Consider the following 19,473-nt stretch of genomic DNA (forward strand, 5'->3'; position numbering starts at 1 on the left):
ATCGACCTTGGAGTAAAGAGAAAATATGCCAGGCTGGCACGAAACTTTAAGATAAGCATGTGAACGGTTTCAGTGGAAAAGTACAGCTTCAAGCAAAAATACACGTTTAATAGCACATTGGAAAAATACGAGCATCTAAACCGTGAGACCAGGCCACTAGGCCAAAGCCTCCGCTAAAGTTATGCTAAGCTAAAGCATTTCAAGCAAGCAAATCGTAGCACACGTTTATGATTATGTCGGATTAGTGCAATTCTAATACACCACGTTATATAAAGCACGCTTATAAATGTTGGCAAACTACTCTAAGGGCACATTTTGTCCCCGTACAATCTTTATTAGTTCGGTTAAAGTCACACATGATTATTTCACACTACGTTTAAGCTTTAATAAATCAAAACCTTCATTTCTGCTTCATCACTTTCACCAGTGAACATGTCCTTTTTACAGAGCAGATTTGTCTAGATTCAGACTGTAGTCTGGGGCTCATCACGCACCCAAAATAAGAGAAGGTTGCATCTAAGTTTATCGATTTGATCTTGCTATTAGCCAAAAGAGCTACCATAAAGGCTTGGAAATCACTCAGGCCGCCTACCTTCTGGGGATGCCGAGGCGGAAAGTACAACTTTTTACAGGGCGGAAACATGGGGTAAACATAGAAGCCGCGGCCCAACACCGGGCCACAGTGATCCTGGCTTTGAACAATAAAGAGAAAGATGACACCAGGTCACCTAAATGCGGAACTGGTAATACTATGAATGTTATCAGAGGTCAGGAACAAAACAATACATGGAACAAAAATAAATAAAAAAAGACAATAGTGGCCCCGCACATTGGGTCTGACAGCAATTATTAGATTGTTAGAGTATTCTTCTGGATTGAACTACTCGCTCAGTTAAATGTTATCAATAGTAGCTGATATGCTATTTTGCTTTCTTTTTCTCCCCTCTCATTTTCTTATTTTAGAAACAATGATCACTGCAATATGTATAAACTATGATACATGAATAGTTGCTGAATCTAAATGTAACAATGATATTACTCGAGAAACATAGATGTATGTTATTAATCAGTGCTATTGAAAAACCAATAAGATATTTTTTTAAAGTATATTTTAGGGTCTAAACCATTACACCAGCCAGCAGCACATGGCGATACAATTAGACAGCATGTGAGCAATGGGCTACCCACATTGTGAGGCAGCACGCTAGCCTAATTACAGAACGTGAGCCATCAATTAAACAGTGCTTGTGCTTTCAGAGATGCAGCATGTAAGATGTGAATGCAGCAGCATCTGAGCTATGAATTAGAATTTATCTAAGTGGGCATGCCAGGCTTATGTTGCCATAACAACAATGAATTAACTAGTATGTTCGACTGCAACTAAGCCTTCTATTAGGCAGTCTGAAAGCCAAAAATGAACCAGCATTAAACAGCATAAAAATCATTACTTAGCCAGTATGCGAGCCGTGCAATAGCCACCATGGGAAACTGGATGCAAGACATAAATCAGTCGGCACTTGGGACATGAAATAAGCGGTAAACACACTTGGTGCACATAGCATGCAGCCTGTCATTAGACAGGATGCAAGTTCTGAATCACCAAATAAGTAAGGCAGTAAGTAAAACCGCTGAGAGGGCGTCGTGTGCATCCCAGTCGCCGCAACACCGGTGAATCAAAGGCCGGAGGGCTGCCTCTTTCCAGCCTACTTGCCCCTGGCAACCCACATTTGGCGGCATGTGCAGCCAGTAAGTATCTCTTTTTGGTCCTGGGCGGAACCAGCACCCCTCCTCCAGCAGCCTGTGGCAGATGCAGTCCAGTTGGTAGGTGGAGCCCCTGGCCCCACCAGCCCACTTTCCCGAAACAGGGAGGCTTCATGTGCACCCCGGGCTAAATCTCCACTGGGCGCAGGAGGGCAGGCGCTGCTATCCACCCAGCCTACCTCTTAGCAGGGAAGCGGGGGTGGGGGGAGGGGTGGTTAGCCCTAGTGCACCAGAAGGGGCAATGGCGGTCCCAATCCACTCTCCCAGGACTCCACAGCCCACCAGTCTCTTCCACCCCAGTCCAGGACAATTCAGCCAAGGCCTCAGTCTGGACTGGGCACATAAACAATTATGGAGGGAAGCTACAGGAAGGACTAAAGCTGCTGTTTGTGTGGCACTCCTCCTGCTTGGTGGGGAGGCACGCCCTCTTTGTACACAGTGCGGCCGCAGACAGCACCAGCAAATGAGCAGGACCTGGGCCTCACAGTCTCTTAAGGGGGCTTTGGAGGTACAGATCTGGCTCAGTGTTGCAGGATTCAGGCCAGGCATCACACAGGGAAATCCGAGCCCCACGGGTGGGTAAATCCATTGGGTCCGAGGCACAGATACTGGAGGATGGTGGAGGATGTCTTGGAGCACAGCTAATGTACGTCCACCATCTTGGCGGCCGGTCAGACCATGACCCACATCTTTTTTTTTTAAACCTTTAAAACTGTTATTAGGTTTTTATGGTACAAAATGGAGAAGATTTAGGCAGTTTCAAGTATACTTATACTTATACTTATGAGCCTGAATGAAAGGCTGAGAAAGAATGATCAACCCAACTACATCTACACTGCAAAGCCCTATTTTGCAGTGTTTTTCAATATGCTTCTTTAAATGCTGGAACAATACTGCAGAATGGAGATTTTCTAGTTTCAAATACGATAATAAAGCATGTGTTTTGGTAAATAAACTTATTAAATTGTATTGTAATAAGTGGTAGATGAAAAGGAATGAATATTTACTAGTAATACTAGTTCTCCATTTATGTGACCCCCCAACCCCAAAACACTGGTTTCAAGAGCAAAGTTTGTTAAAAAAAGGTAAAAGTTAAAATGCATATGGAATCCACCATTTTCTATCTTCCTTTCAATCTCCAGTGCTTAGAGAAGTCGATTGAACCAAGGGGAGACAATACTAACTTATATTCCATACCTGGCCAAATCTGGTCTTTCATTTTCCTATACACATGAACTGTGGCTGCAACTAATGCTTATAACGGTTTTCTCCCAAATCTTTTTTCTATTTCTTAGTGATTAATGGTTTCTTCGCAGCCCAAGTAAGGAACAGCTGTATTCAAGTGTTCCTGCCCAACAACAAAGAAATCTGAACTGCCTTAACTCATGTGGACAATTTAATGGAGCAATCCTAGTGTTTTTCTGAAAGAGTGCTACGTATTATGCACCATTTCTGTCTTTTAAAGAGAAATTTAAATGGATTAGTCAGGCAAATGTGTTTTACAGTGTTGGAATATGAATATAATTGGCTGTTTTAAAAACAAAGTAAATACAGAAATCGTGCATCCTAAAGGAATGTTTTCTTTTTTTAATATAATTTCCCAAAATGTAGCTTATACCTATAGAGCTTAGGGACCCATATATTCACTCGTTCAAGTAGTAAATACGTTTAGAATGGGTAATTGAAATCATTACAATTAGTGCCCAAAAAAGTATTTTCAGCTAAAACCTTACATACATGTAACAAAAGTTGGCCTTGTGTCTAAACACAGTAAAAATATTTTAACATATCAATTTAAAGCATCAATATATCTAAATATAGTTATTGTATAGAGTTAAATATCATTATAAAACTTTTGGTTAGCATTCATTAATTGGTACTTAATTGGAAGTAGAACTAAAAAAAGTCTGAATACTGCGGGAATAATTTACGTAATTTACTTTGATCAAGTGCAGGTGAAATCTTGCACTCAGCTTCTTATCTAGACTAACTGACCTCAGGTCTATAAACCATGCTAGTCTTCCAATAAAGCAGCAGTAATACCCAACGCACACAGTTCTGGTGTTTCTATAAATGTGTGGACTTATACTTCCAGAAGACCAGCCTAAGGAGTTTGATTTTGGACTCTTAATTGTGGGGGAAAAAATAGAATAATGTGATATTGATATTTATATTTAAGTTCTATTTTCAAAGTACAGCAGCAGTGCTAACTGGTCAGGTGTATCTCCAGTCCACTTTTTGGCAAATGTGCGCGGACCAGATACTTAATTACAAAGCTGATTCATCAGCGAATAAGTTGTAGCAATCTTTAATCGATGACAGTAGTTTATGAATAATGAGGTATTTTATAAATAATATTTTATGAATAATAGCTCAAGTATTAGTTTAATTCTGACAAAGCTGAGCTCTAATTTTAGCTGACTAGAACAGCAGGCATTGGGCTGCCAAAATATACATTTTAGGCAAGAACCCCATAGGCTTCTTTCGCATTATTCATTCAGTTCCAAATGTTAGAACTCCATATGCAAGTGTAGCTTTCAATTTAGCTTTAACCACTTTGACAATGAATGATACTGTCGGAACAGAGTAAACCTGTATATAATTTTCAAAGCATAAACCTCATGTGTGTGCATTTGATTTTAATGCTTGCACTCTTTCCTACCAAATCCCAAAATAAATTTGTTTGTGCTTGCTCAATTCTTTCACAGCACAACCTTTAAGTGAACGTCTTCCTGCATCTATTATACATTATTTAGATGCATTAAGTGTGTTGTAAGGGTTAATTGCTTCAAGGGGCCCTGTGTAGACAAACTGAGGTGGTGCCTAGGATGATCGCATCCTCTGTGTACTGAATCAGTACTAGTTGTTTTCTTCTCCGCTTTAGTGAAATGACTCACCTCCCTCAGCCTGACTTCCATGCCGGCTTTATAGAGATTAAAAACTGAAAGTTGAGGTAGGGCTATTTACTGACATCTCTGTCTATTGGCATTTTGCTTGTTGTCCTTGCCCCATCTCTGATCTTAAATAGGACCCAGATATTCCAATGTAGAAGTTGAACGGCTCTAAGTAAAGATTCAGAGGCCCACCACTCAGATAGGATAGCTTTTCCATTGGACAGACCTATTTACGGTATTAAAGGCAGTTGAATAATCTAAAAACAGGAGGTTAATTTGTTACCTTGAATTAACGGGTTTATTAAGGCCAGAAAGTTCAATGTGAGAATGTTATCAACTCTTGCCGAAGCAGGTCAATACAAGGGTATTGTCAATTCAAGGGTATGGCACTTCTGTTGCCTGCCTATGTTTCTAGCTCTTCTAGAGGAAAGAACAATGGTGTGATAAATCAGGGGGTTGTTTCTGTCCCCTTTCCTAATTCTGGATGCAGAATCAATCCCAGTCATGATTCTGCGATCGCTTTGAGATCCAAAAGATCGGATACAACAGTTAAGGGGTTATATCCAAATATTACAATCCTCTATGATTGTGTTGATTGGCAGCCCATTATTTACATGTTCATGAATGCTAAAGTAAGCCCCATGATGGAGAAAATCTCTTCATAGTGCACTTTTTTACTTTTAAAGTACATTTCTGCTTTTGCGCAAGCAATGCCTTCATTATCCAACTAATGTTGTCCTTGACTGACTGCATGATCTTCTTGCTGTTGGAGCCCCATGGATCGAGCTGTGTCCTTTTATATCTTTATACTTTATAACAGAGTATCAAACTCTGTACCAAACAAGGGACGGATGTCAAACTGAACTATTGGTTCTATACACTTTCAGACAGAAATCAAAAACCATTAACAAGTTCCAATCTTACAGATAACAAAAGAAGCAAGTGTCAAAAAACTTGCACCATCCATGCATATCGATCCAGCATTCTGCTCCACCTAATTCGTAATGCTGGACAAATTAATGTAGTATTTCAAGATTCTGTTTTTACTGTGATGATAATCTGAATCTGAATCTGAATCTAGAACCACATATTTTTGGCTTTGCTCATGTGGAGCAGTCAGGGGTGCACAAAGTGTCTTTGAGGCACTATTAAGGTATTCATAAAATATATTAAAGACTGCTGAGACACTTGGTGAAAACTAAGAATATAGTAACATATCTTCAGTCTAATTATTATCGGTGATAACAAACTCACAAGCTTGTTCTTATATTAGAACTTAAAGGTCTGACACGTTATTAGGAGGTGACAAACTTCCATGTGATCATATGGGAAGGAGGTCCTTCATTCAGCAACTAGTTTAAATTCTTAATTTTGCCAACCAGCATGCTCCTATGTATAATTTTACCAGTCATGTTGAATACTTTCTTTAATAAATCAGCCTGTTATTGGAAGGTGAGCAAGTTGTGACCTATGCTGGGTAATGAAAATCATCTTTGAAGATGTAAACTCATCAACAGTCACACAAAGGTCCTCAGCTTCAATAAATAAACTTCAGACTTTTCTCATCCTTAAAAAGTTGAGTTTCTGGACTTTAAGATCCCTGTTTATGGCAAGGGCTTCCTTAATGCTGATGACATAATTGGCACTATTTCCAATTTCGACGCAGACAAGTGGGAACACTACCATCCCCAAGACACTAATGACTGTGCAAATCTGGTAAAAAGGAAGACACCAAGAGCTGCATAAACGACTATCCCAGAAACACTTTAGAAGCCTTGGATGCCTCTTTTTTTATCCATAGGTTTTTCAGTGTCAATATTTCTAAAATCTGGGGGTGTGGCCGAGCCCTCAAGATGTCAGGCGATTGAGCTCCTGAGCCTCCACCACAATACTGCTAAATCCTCGGATTGCCATTACCCTGGCCTGTGGATGACTGCGTGTGGGAGAGAGAGGCCCGTTGGCCCACGTAGCTGAGGAGGCACTTTGTCTGGCGGGGAGGCAGACCGCAACCAGATCATTGCATCCACATCAAGAGGAGCGGTACCCCAGTGACCAGTGGAGAGGTGGCATGGTCTTTGCCTTGAGAGGTGTGCTCCATAGGGACCGGTTGGCCTCCTGCGGGGAGGGTTCAGACTCAGTGCCTGTGCCGGTGGGCCCTGAGTAGCAGTGTGTGCCTGCGGTCCACAGAGTAGCGGTTTTACACCCATGGCTGCTCCCAGGGACTTAAAGTGGGAGATCCCGGCTGCCTCCCCCAGTGGGGGGCCTGTGGCCCGTCAGGAAGTAGGGGACTCAGTGGATCAGAGGTCTTGGCCAGGTGCCTCAGTGGAGAGAAGTTAAATGTGCAGTACTGTGGGTATTTTCTGGGCCCAGATTTCGCCGACAGGCCCAGGGAGGGCATTTGAGGGCAGCAGTCCAATTCCCATGGACTGTATAAGACTGGACCCTTATGGGACGTCAGCCAGTTGAGAACGCTGAGATGGGAGGGGACCAGGCACCTCAGGATTACTGAGCAGCCTGGGAGCAACTCGTGGGGACAGGACCAGAACAAGCACTCCTAGCTGCTGACGCTGCGCTGGGTCGATGGAGCACGGGGCAAGCAGGTTGAAGTTGACCAGCATCCATGGAAAAAAAGGAGCTTCAAGCCAGGACAAAGAAGGGATGACTGCTTTTAGCAGCTTGTTACCCCCCGTTTAGAATGTGGTGAAAGGAGCAGTCAAGGTTGGTGGGCGACAGCTTCATGAGTAGCATCAGCTCCAGCAGCCTAAACACTTGCATTTGGAGGCTGCCCTGTGGATCAGGGCCAAGGCGGCAGGCCAAAGGCCCTAGTGACTCCTCACTAACCATGAAGGACAGATACACCACTGTTGTTGGGGACATGCAAGGGGCGGCCCAGAGTGATGCACTCATCTTGGCCATGGTTACTTTGTACACAGCAATGATTCTGCAGGAAAGCAGTCCCTCACAGGTGGCTGTGGAAATGAAAATTGGTGAAGTGGGGGCTGATGTCCTGAGACAGGACCTGCGTATTGCATTTGAAAGAGCGACAGAGGTGGAGAGCTGGATATCAATGGTGGAGGATGAGATATCTACCCTATGTACAGAAGTGAAAAGGCTTGTGGCTTCCACTAAGGAACTGGAACAGAGGGCTGATGATGCAGAGAACTGGTCCAGACTCAATAACCTGCAGTTCCTGTGGTTCCCATAGACAACCTCTCCAGGGTCTTTTTTGACGTGGATACCTTACTGGGGCACTATCACAGCGGTTCAGAATTGAGAGAGCACACCAAGCTCTTGAACTGAAACGTCCCCCAGGGAGCCCTCCCCACCGACCACTGATTGCTTGTATCTTTAATTTCCAAGAGACAGATACAATCTTAAGAGAGACACGCAAAAAGGGGGACCTAATGTACCATTCTTCTTGGATGCTGATCTTCCCATCTTATACCAGACAAGTCCAAACCAACGTAAATCCTTCGAGATGGTGAAAAGGTTGAACCTATTCTACATGCTCATTTTTCTAGCCAAAAAAGTGGTGCATGGAAACAAATCTCTTTTCTGTGACACCCGAGGACGTATGGGAGTGAGAGGACAAAAAAAGAAAAAAAGAGGACTTATACGTTACAACCCCAGCCTGCATTTATTACAGGGAGACCTGGGCGAGGCAAACGGAGAGGGGTAGAGGACGAGCTGGCAGGTGCAGAAATCCACATAGAAAGTAAGTTGAAGCACACAGGGCTCCTCCGATTCCTCAGATACTGAATCTGGGTAGATATTAGCTGGTTGACGAAGCTCGCAAATGACAACCTCTACTAATACTTAGTGCATATAGTTCAACTGGGTTTCTTGCTGAGGAGAGCGGCCCGGCATAACTTGTGGAGACTGTATAATCGGCAAGACCTTGTTGGGCGAATGCAGGAGCTGCTAGCCATCTTGACACTAAATGCTGAAAAAGTGTTTGACTCCATTGACTAGGTTTACCGTCACCAGACATAATGGGCCTTTGGATTTGACCCCTATTTCTGTGAATAGATTGCACTCTTCTATAAAGCGCCTAAAGTAGTGGTAAGTGTCAATGGGTCTCTGTTGACCCCCTCCTTCCCCTTGGGACGCGGCACTAAGCAGTGATGCCCTCTTTCACCCCTTCTCTTTGCGTTCTGTATAGAGTCCCTGCCCTGCTGGGTGTGGCCAGACGTAACAGGGTTTTCTGAGGTAATGGGCAAGGGGGAAAAATGTTGTTTTGTGCAAACGATATCTTGTACATCTCAGACCCATGGATCTCCAGCCCCACAGTCCTTGCACTATATTCCAAGCCTCTGAAAGGTACTCAGGGTAAAAAAACAGGGGAAAATCTACCTATATGCTGTCGGAACTTGGGCATTGTTGGGGACTCCTATTGTAATCTGCAGGTGGGAAGGGATGGGTTCAGATAGCTAGGCTTTGAAATAACACAAGACAAAACACAATTTCTCCATAGAAACCTAGAATTAGCCCTCGGGATGTAAGGGCATACTGGTGGGCGACACAACTCCAATACATTAATAAATGGGGGTTCGCTCAAAGACTAGGCCCAGCATCCAGACTGGAGGGCGCAGTTATGGAAAACCACTCATATCTGCATTACCTGTATGGCAACAGCAGGAGCAGGCGTCTTCCGTTACATTCCACCCGGGCCACCCTGGAAGTGTGGGACAAGGCCAATATAAGTTTGGGGCTGTGTGACCGGGAGCACACCACTGTGGAAGGGGCACACTACCAGAGGCGAATAGGCTTAAGGGATTCAACCACTGGGACCATATCGATAGCTACACCATGGGCGACATTCTAGCTATGGGGCAGTTAAAATAATTTGAAGTCCAACAGAATATGAATTGGATCCCCCCCCAACACTGTACGTACTTGCAGCTGAGACACGCCCTGCAGGAGGAACATTTGGATTAGGCTTCCATCCCTGAGGCTAGCCCCTTGGAGAATAGGGCCCTCAATGAAAAACTAGGGACAGGGGTGTTATCTCTGATTTATCATACCTTAATTCATAATTTACCGGACACCCTAGGGAGCCCCTAAGCAGCCTAGTAGAGGGATTAGTTCAATTAAAAAATCTTACATAGAATCTACTATTATAAAAGCCAACCGCAAATGGTGGGCTGGGCAGAAGACCTAAAGTGTTTAAAATGCAGGGTGTACAGGGGCACCTTCCTACATACACCTCTAGGAGAGCCCTGGAATGGCCACAAATTGGATGACTACTGAGGAGGAGGCTAGCAGTGGTCCTGGAGGTCACTATTCCAGACAGCCTGAAATACTTCCTTCTAGGGATATTGTGCGATGTAACTCTCACAGGTGCACAAGCTACTACTCTGGAATTTCGTCTTCATGTTAACGAAAAAAGATATTGAGAGGTATTGGGGTAAACAACAACTACCTCGAAAAGGCAGTGGATCACAGGTATGGATTTGTATATGGTGCCAGAAAAGGTTGTGTATAGTGCCAGAGGGTGCACTTGAAAGTGACAAGATTTGGAATGGAGGGAGAAATCATTATGGGCTTGGTTAAGGGACTCATAACAAACAACTGTGGCGATCCACTGAATAGGGCACTTGAGAAAGAATTTATCATGCTTGCAGGAGGGTCACAAGGTAGGGGAATAGAGACCAGGTTAGAGAGGGAGGAGGGTAGGGATGGTAACTACCTTCAGGGAAGAGAGGCTGGTGAGGTGGGGAAAGGAAGAAGTGATGAACTTGATGTAATTTCTGTGATTACGATTTCATTGCAGTTGTCGACTGTGTATACATGTTCAAAGCAACAATAAAACTGTTTTTAAATAAATATTTTTATAAAGTCTAAGGGAGTGCAACTTGCACAGCTTAAGAACATTTCACTTAAAAAGCCTGTAGAGTCCTACAGCGACAACAAGCAGCAGATGCAGGTATCATGACCATTGCCCTGCATCACTTTTATCCTGAATACCTGTTATCTCATTGCAAACCAGCAGGGAAAAAGGTGTAAATATTTTGCTCAGAGAAATTACCTGCCCCTTTAACATTGAGAATCCAAAATGCAGAAGGTTAAGTCATTGCTGAAAATCTAAAAACCTGAACTGAAGCAGTTGTTGACCAAATGCTTTAACCAAATGATTCCCAAATGGAAAAGATCCAAAGTGAAAAAATATCTTGGAATTCTCACCAAACCCTACATATACTGCCTAAGAAATCTCTAATTAACTCACCCTCTAGGGGCATTACACACTCCTAACAATAGTTTTACAGGTTGAAACTACTCTAGATTCTCTGTCTGTGATCCTTCCAACATACAGTGGTTAAGCTCAGTAAAACATCTTGTGTAAAAAAATAAAATTAAAATAAAAAAAATGGGGGTAGGCTTTGTGTGAGACATCACAGTAGTTAGCAACCCATAAAGCTAGATACTTAACTGCTTTTGTGCTCCAGCATGTCCATGAGGGATAGAGAGGCGGTTCAAGAGACAATCTATGGAAAACCTGAAGGATCGGATCGACAGCTGCATCGTCTACAACCAACTTAGTGTCGGCAGCAATTTGCTCACCCCAAACATCTGATGGATATTTCCAGGTCTTCAAACTTCATTTAAAATGTCAAAGCATCTTTATTTTCTTATCAATAAATTCTTACATTTCGAGTCTCAGAGAAATGTACAGTAAAAATATCACACTATACTCTGATATGGTGTGTTCTAGGGAGAATCTCCCTTCATCGGAGGTTCAGTGAAGCAAATTCTTAAAACTGAGAGGCGGATTTCACCCGGATTTATATGCGAGCGACTAAGGAACCGTTAATTCGGTTACATTATTACAGGTTAAATAAGTCCATATATATTCAAAGCTCTTGGCTAATCCTTTGTCCTCTGACAAACATGTCTTTTCGATGGGCCAATCAATGCTACATTTAAAACTTTCCAAATTGAATTGCCAATCAGTTAATTAAATTCAACACGGACAAGTGGGAAAAAGCCAGCACGAAAAACAGTTTTTGACGTCATTTTAAGCAAAGCCACAACAACATTTTTAAAAAGGGAAAAATCACATAACATGCCTGAATTTATACATTACAAAAACACCTTAAGTCCCCTCTCTTTGGTCCTTCACACAGGCTGCAACATTGGAAATTTAAAAATGCGTTTTACTTCCTTTTGACTGAGAAACAATTCTCTGTCCCCTCGATGTACATACATTGGAGCTGGATGTGCTACCAAATAGTTTATACTAGTAACCAGTGGCGTAGCGTGGAGGGTGCAGGGGGGGCCGGCCGCACCGGGCGCAACATCTGGGGGGTGGACTCGAGTGCTAAAATCCACAGGTTAGGGGGCGCAAATTACTTGCCTTGCCCCGGGTGCTGACACAGGTTAGGGGGCGCAAGACAACCCACGCTACGCCACTGCTAGTAACATCTCTATTTCCTGGTATACGTGTTCAGCTAGGGTAGGAGGTACTCACAAATATTAACATATGGGGCCAAAATACATTTTAGAGTTTGACTGGGTCCCGGACGAAGTTATTGCAGAAGCAAGGTAAGATTGAAAACACAGTAAATGTGTATCCTCTTCTGAAACCTGCTTAAAGGAAGATGGGTGTTTAGTATCCATAGGATGTACTCTGTAAGTACCAATGGGACTATTCAGGCTTAGAAGGTAATTTTAACAGGGTACTTGAGGTAGTCCCAGAACATTTGTAATGTACAAGCAACAAATTGCATCTTAAGTAAATGCCACCTATAACAACGGCTCAAAGTACCCAGGCTTGAAAAACATATACAAAGGGGAATGTTTTTAAACAACAAAATGGTGGCTTTTTAGGTAGAACTTACTTGTCACACTGCTAACAAAATATGCTTCAAATACCATTTAGAAAGATGGTGTGAGGTTTACCTCAAGAAACGTTTAAAATAGACATTTTTAAGAAATATTCCATACAATAGTCTTCCGTAAAATTATTTAATTCAGTTCCACCATACACAGGTATTGCATTGGACTCCAGGGATCTATTCTGAGCCCTTATTCTAAAGACCCATTGTTATGTTTCCTCCAGGGGAACTAGGTTAATGGACCTCACCTCAGAAATAAACATCCCTTGATAAGGGAATCCAGATCCTCAGAATGCATGTGTAAGGCAGGTTTAAAGGATTTGCCCCACACATTTGTGTACAAATTCCCCATTCCCCTCCAGTAACTTCCAGGTCCTAATCATCGAAGAAGAGTTTAACTATTCTGCTGGAAAGTGTCTACCTCCCTGGGCTGAAGAATAATGAGCCCTTTTTTGATGCATTGTCCGTTCCTAGGCACTAATTATGCTACCAGTCCGGGGCTACAGAAGAAATGCGCTCCAGACTCTATTGCACCCAACTCCTCCCACCTCCACCCTACAGGCATCCCTATCCTCAACTGGGCTCACAGACTCCAGCAGTGTCAAGAGCACCCTGCAAGTCTACTATGAGCATGGCCAATCAGCAAACCCTCTTTTTCTGTCCTGGGATCTGAACTGAGTGCCCTGGTATCTACACCAAAGGGCCTTGCAGTAGCCAGCAGCCAGGAAGGGACAGATGCGACAAGGAGCCACATGGCATACTCTAGCTTGCAAAGCTGCTAAGTGTGATGCTCCTTTTTGTGTGAGTGGAGCTTGCACATCGGTGGTGACCACTACAATCAGGCCTACATGACACCTGATTACAGTCAATCTGCACGCACGTAGAAAGGAGACAAGATTGACTAACAAATTTACAAAGTCAGTCACCCCGCACATGCTCTTTCCCATGTGCACATGGACAGCGCGGTGATATTCAATGCAGAAGCTCATTTAGCTCTGCTGTCAGGAATATGGTACAACCAGTGCTTGAAATAGAAATGTAGAAGTGCAGGTTTCAGTAATATAATAGTAGTACCTGTTTGCTACTGAGAAATACCAGTATTTTCCCTGTAAAAATTATTGAACCCCTGCTAAGACGTTTTGGTAGTCTCACTTTCAAACTAAAAAAGTGCATGTACTCTGTACTTGCCAATTTAAAGAACTGGGAACAACTGATGTGCTCAAGGACTTTGTGCACACATATAATAATAACAATAACGTAACAACAATAGCAATACTACCAACAACAGTAATAGCAATAGTAAGATGAGTATTAACAATGATAATAGCAATAATCATCACAAATCAATCCATAGACTGAAACTAGGGATGTATATCTGACCGTATTACAGAAAGGTGTACATGTGACATAGGGGTTTCACAAGAGTGAAAGTTTCCACTCTTCCTAAAATGATTAGGGCAGATACTCCAGTGGCATTGTGTGCACACAGCTGCCACGGTCCCTTATGATGTGAAGTAATTCAGTCAATTCTAGCATTGCTACTAAGCAGCACTAAGAGGACTGAATGTTTCTGAAATAGTCTGGCAAGTTAAAAACGAACCTACATGGCCCAGAATCGCGCATGATATTGGCTAAAACACCCAGCTGGCTGTCGCCCATGAGCTAGAAATCACATGCACCAGAGTGGTGATTCAGAAATCCATGTCTTCTTCTCCAATTCAATTTTGAAAAATTATTTAAAATAATGAAGGTGGGAAACTGCAGTGTGAAAAGCATGGCCCAATACCGGCCACACTCTGATTTACTACAGTCTTAGCAGAAAATGCTGTCATATATATTTGTATTCCTTCTTCTCAATTGTTTTTTTTACTTCACTCATAAAGCAGAGAAAATAAGTTAAGAAAAGAAAGGTAATGATGGGAAACAGAAGAAAAGACATCATATGTACACCTACGAAAGCAAATTCCGAAATAAACAAATGATTTTCATTTTTAAAGCGTTAACAGGACACATTCACGTGCCTTAGATCATATGTTTGCTTTCCTTTCTGCGCATTTACTGTGTACCACCCTGATGTACTGTAATCTTTGTGCACGATTCAATGGTAAAACCGTCAGCACCCTGAAATTAGACTGTCTTCTTCCCATCTTCAAGCTTAAAATAACAGCCCAAGTGTTCACAAAGAGGTCCTCAAAAATGGCTGGGGGACTACATGTGCATATTTGCTAGTACCCCATTCAGACGGAAGACTCCTGGTTTTTGAAGCCACAAATGGCTTTATTTTATGTGTATAACCCATAAAATTGTCTCTGCTGCAATATAAGTCAATGTGGAAAATACAATCCAACCAGGTAACTCCCAGAATAGAGGAACCAAAGGTGGTAACACCACATCTGGATCACTATGGAAAGAAATAAGGGCTGGGGTGTTTTATGCATTAAGACATGAAGTGAAATCTAAAAGTCTGAATAAATAAAATCGGCCGGTGGTGAAACAGATGATGAAAGGTGCAGGGCTCAAAGATGAGGCCTGCGGAACTCCACAGTTCAATGATTTGTGAAAAGATGAAAGGAGGAAGGCTTACAGCTAGTATGTGACGGTAAAGAAAAGTGAAGTGCCACTTGAGGGCCATGTTGTGAATACCTAAAGAGGAATAACAGCGAACTAAGGTAGAATTGGAAACTGTGTCAAATGCGGGACTAAAGCAGAGTAGATTAGGAGCAGCTCTACTGCCCTGATCAAGAATGCGTCAAAGGCCTTCAGAAAGAAAAATCAGTTCAATACGGTTCACACACCTGAAACCAGATTAGCAACAGTCTACCATGTCGGAGGACTCAATAAATTCAGACAGCCGTCAGGTGACCTCCTTTATCTAAGATTTTCACAGGAAGGGAGAAAAAAGAAATAGGCCTGTAATTGCTCAGTGTGGTAGGATCGGCTGTAGGGGTTTTTAATAGTTGTACTACAAGAGACTCATTCATATCTGAGGGAAACCGCAGCAGATGAGAGGGAGAGGTTCCATAAATAATTAATAATCATATCCAATTCCTTTTAAAGACTACGAGAAAGACATTGGGGGTGATGGAACCCTTATTTGGGTTTCGACAGAGAAGCAGTGGTATTATCCACAGATAGATAGTTAAAGAATTTACAGAGAAGAAAAGGAAGTCAAAATGATGGCCTGTTGCACGTGTGGGGGCTAGAATTAATTGAGATGCGCCTTAAATAGCCACAGAGAAAGACGCTGTCTTGGTATCAGCCCTATTAATGGTCAATGAACAACAACTCAAGGTCTCCTAAAATTGTGAAATTAGTGAATTTAAAAATGTTAGGGAAAGACGTGAGCAAGAGAGTGAACAAATGAGTTGGTCGGGCAATTTTGAAGCCAGGTTGGACGATTAAGGCCATGTCAGTGCTGGAAGATTCATGCAGCTAAGTTTCAGATAAAAATATGAAGAAATCAACAGGAGTCTATCAAAGATCTAACCACTAGGAACCCAGTTTTACCTCTATATCAGAGTCTGACGATAATACTTCATACAACAATCAATAAACCTTCTGTAACTAAGGATCCAAACAAATGCTGAACTGTGACAAAAACATCTGTACATACTTAGGCCAGCACTAAAGGCAATAACGAGGGGCAAACTATGAAACGGTGCTATAAAACTGGTCTCATACTTTTACATACCAATGCTCATAGTACCAGTAAGAAACTTTGTAAGGAGCTGAACACCCATGGAGATCTGGGTGCTGTAAACAATTTATCTGCAACAACAGTTATAGGCTGTAAGAAGATATGAAACACAATCAGCATTTCCTTACCCTCTCCAACTCCACAGTGAAGGTCTGGTTCCAAGCCTGTAAACTAATGGGTTTCCAGGAGGTCTGCCCAACAGTTGCATTATCTAGCTTTAGCACAGCACACACTTCATCTAGAAAGGCAAAAACAAAAGCTTAGAGCAAAGCAGATGTGTATATGTGAGTAACATGAACTGATGGACATCGTCAAACACAAAAAATAGCATTCAAGAGGCAGTGATGTGATGTGAAAGAACGTATTGGGACATCGCGACATCATGAAACACATGCACTCAAGTACATCTCTCAAACAAATCACAGACGATAAGCAAAAGACCAGATTCAAAGACTATCATGATACTGTATGATGGCAATGTAATGATATGAAGGACAGCGACGATGGATTTGCAATGCAAGGACCTGATAGGTATGATGTAGAGATGGGAACAAAGATAAAATAAAGACAACTGAGATACTGGAATTAAGTAAGTAGTATAGACCCTATAGATCTGCGTTAAACTATGATATTTGACTTTGAAAGACAGTGAAGTTACAATGGTGGAAAAGGATGTTCTCACGCGTTTTTATTATGAAATATCTTAGGAGAAAGCAAAAGCAAAAAATTTGTGGATAGGTATGGGCACTCAACTGAAAACGTCATCTGATTTGACCGTACTGCGGCCGCTCACACTGCTGCTGCGGTTGTAAAGTCCTCTTCCACTCCTGCTCATAAAGGATGCTCTTCCTTCTCCAGGACTATTACAGGGCAAGGAGGCCACTGTTCCTCGACTTCGCCCTGGCACAGAGTCCAGCAAGCCACTGCAGCCCAGCAGTCGAACTTCCAATGTGCCTGAAAGGGAAAAGGAGTGAGTCACAGTGACATGACAGCAGTGGTGCGCTCCTACACCAAATGTGAAAGGGGTCAGAGGGCCTTCACATCCTTTTTCTCTTAAGTTAGGAGCCATCTTATACAGCTCCAACAGTGACAGCAGAGCACATTAACAACTAACATTGTGACCATTGAAAGCTTTTACATCCAACAAACTGTGACAGAATCAGCAGAACTCTCTTCCACCCATGTCACAGTGAAAACAGGGGACTAACATCCCCAAGCTAACAAGAAGTGCTGTTGCCAGGACAAGCAGGGCAATATGTAAATCATTAAAGCGTGGACTGGGCTGGACTCGCTGGTTAGAATTAGAGAATGATGGATAAGACAGAACAGCTGTTACCTGTTAAAGGTGAGGGTTTGGACAGTGTGTTGTACTGGTTGTGCTGGTAGGAGGTGTTGTTCCGTGAGCTGAAAGCGGGAGATGAGGCGAGGACCAGCTCCTCCTTCATGATGCTACACTTAGGATGGTCTTCAGGCAGTTCGCTCAGTCTCTGCTCAAGGGAATGCTTCAAGAGGTCTAACTTCTGGCTGGACTCGCTTAACCGGGTCTGGGCCTGGAAGAAGTCCATAAGGTAAGTAAAACCTTACTACCACAGACTTACCTTCATTACTACTTGCGACCATAGACCAAACACTGTCCCATTTACCAGTGCAGCCCTCACTAACAAGTTAGTTACCTTTGTTATGCTATTCATGGTGGATACTCTGAATTGCATATTCCTCACCCTAAGATTATCCCCAGGCACCAGACCGGATCTGGAGAGTTTTTACAGCAATGCTTCAGTCAGGACTAAACATCATTACCTCTCACTAATGTAAAAACTCAGCATTTTTTCTCTTCACTACTGCAAACCCAGTATTGCATTTCCTCACCATACTGGCCCAAAAGTGAGGCATACTCTATAGCCCTCTCTCTTTCAGAAGCAAATCCCCACTAGAACATTGCTGCCAGAGAACTACAGTATTTGGTTTATCAGAAACAACAGCATTAGTGCACTTGAACTATTGGTGCCATCAGCATACTAGTACTATTACTAACACATTATTGCTCGTAGCACTGTTGTTAGTCACTCGTCACCAAGGGCACACTAGAATTCCCTCTCCTATCCTTCACTCCATCCACAGTGCAATTCCATCAATCACTGATTAAATGAAAACATACAAATGATCCGACAGCCCATCAATAACACCATCACTGTCCATCCCAACCTTATTCAATCCCAGAGGTCACAAATGATATTCACTGGAAAAAACCCTGTGTTGGTTCTCCTCCTACCTAGCCATCTAACACTTGTTAAATCACATGGTTACCTGTGGTGTCTGAAGAGAACGATCATAAGGAGTATTAGAGGAATCCATTTTGTCCCCGACATCTTCAACCTCTACATGGGGCACTTTGGGACTAGAATCACTGATAACAGCACACATGACACACAAATATATTTTTAAGTTTCCAACACGGGATGGTGATAAAACCATGCTCCAAGGCCTTCCAAACTCGTAAAGCCTCCACATTATATGCATCCTACACACTGCTGAACAGCTTATCAAAGGTCTGAAGAAATGGGACCACATCACCCTTCTCTTTAAGGAGCATCATTGGCTCTCCTTATCAGTCTTTGTCAAAGCCTTCTTGACCCCCACCATCTCTGGGAACTTTTGGCACACCTACTGAGGTACTGGGTTTTTCAGAACCGGTACTGATCCGGTAAACCAGCGGTGCCAGGGTACACCCAAAGACCTTGGGTACTTTTCTGATTCAGACCACAGAAACTCAGAGTCTTCTAGGTGAAGTCAAAGATCGAATTTATTGGCTGCAACCAAGTAACAAGCGTCCTAGAAGTACAACAGCACGGTTTGTATGTTCTCAGGAGACTGTGTGTCAATGCAAAATCAGGTTTCCTTATATACAGTTTTTTAAGCTTCAGGCAAACATTCTTGACATTTTGGTTGGTCATTCACATGTTTTCACTACAAAGGAAAAAACAGTGTCATGATGAAACCTCATATTTCTGCTCATGCTTAGTGTACTAGTCATTACCGGTCTTTTGATACTAAAATCGTACTGCTGTGGCAAAGTAAATTACATGGGTCCAGAATTTTTAGAACCACAAACCCTCCTTTTGCCCTTACATAGGCAATAAACCTATTCTCATGCTAATCTGAGTCCAGGTCTATGTTTCTAAAGTCGTTGAGATGTTGCTGTAACATCATCCTAGTATTTAGCTCGTCTCTTGGTGCAGGTTTCCTTATGCATGATGTAACACAGAAACCACATATCGCAGGAGCA

The 19,473-nt window shown here is 42.6% G+C and overlaps 1 protein-coding gene across 1 annotated transcript in view; it reads right to left on the reverse strand.

Annotated features, from left to right (window-relative positions):
- LOC138293888 (serine/threonine-protein kinase N2-like) overlaps window positions 1–18,662 on the reverse strand; it is a 189,378-nt gene extending 170,716 nt beyond the window's left edge. The window contains exons 1-4 of the mRNA XM_069233181.1: window positions 18,495–18,662; window positions 17,524–17,737; window positions 16,941–17,141; window positions 16,316–16,425 (exon numbers count right to left, since the gene is read on the reverse strand). Coding sequence (XP_069089282.1) covers window positions 16,316–16,425; window positions 16,941–17,141; window positions 17,524–17,737; window positions 18,495–18,662 — 693 coding nt within the window. The remainder of the gene's footprint in view (window positions 1–16,315; window positions 16,426–16,940; window positions 17,142–17,523; window positions 17,738–18,494) is intronic.
- Between the last annotated feature and the right edge of the window lie 811 nt (window positions 18,663–19,473).

The sequence above is a fragment of the Pleurodeles waltl genome, chromosome 4_2 (genome assembly GCF_031143425.1).
Source record: "Pleurodeles waltl isolate 20211129_DDA chromosome 4_2, aPleWal1.hap1.20221129, whole genome shotgun sequence".
NCBI lineage: Eukaryota > Metazoa > Chordata > Amphibia > Caudata > Salamandridae > Pleurodeles > Pleurodeles waltl.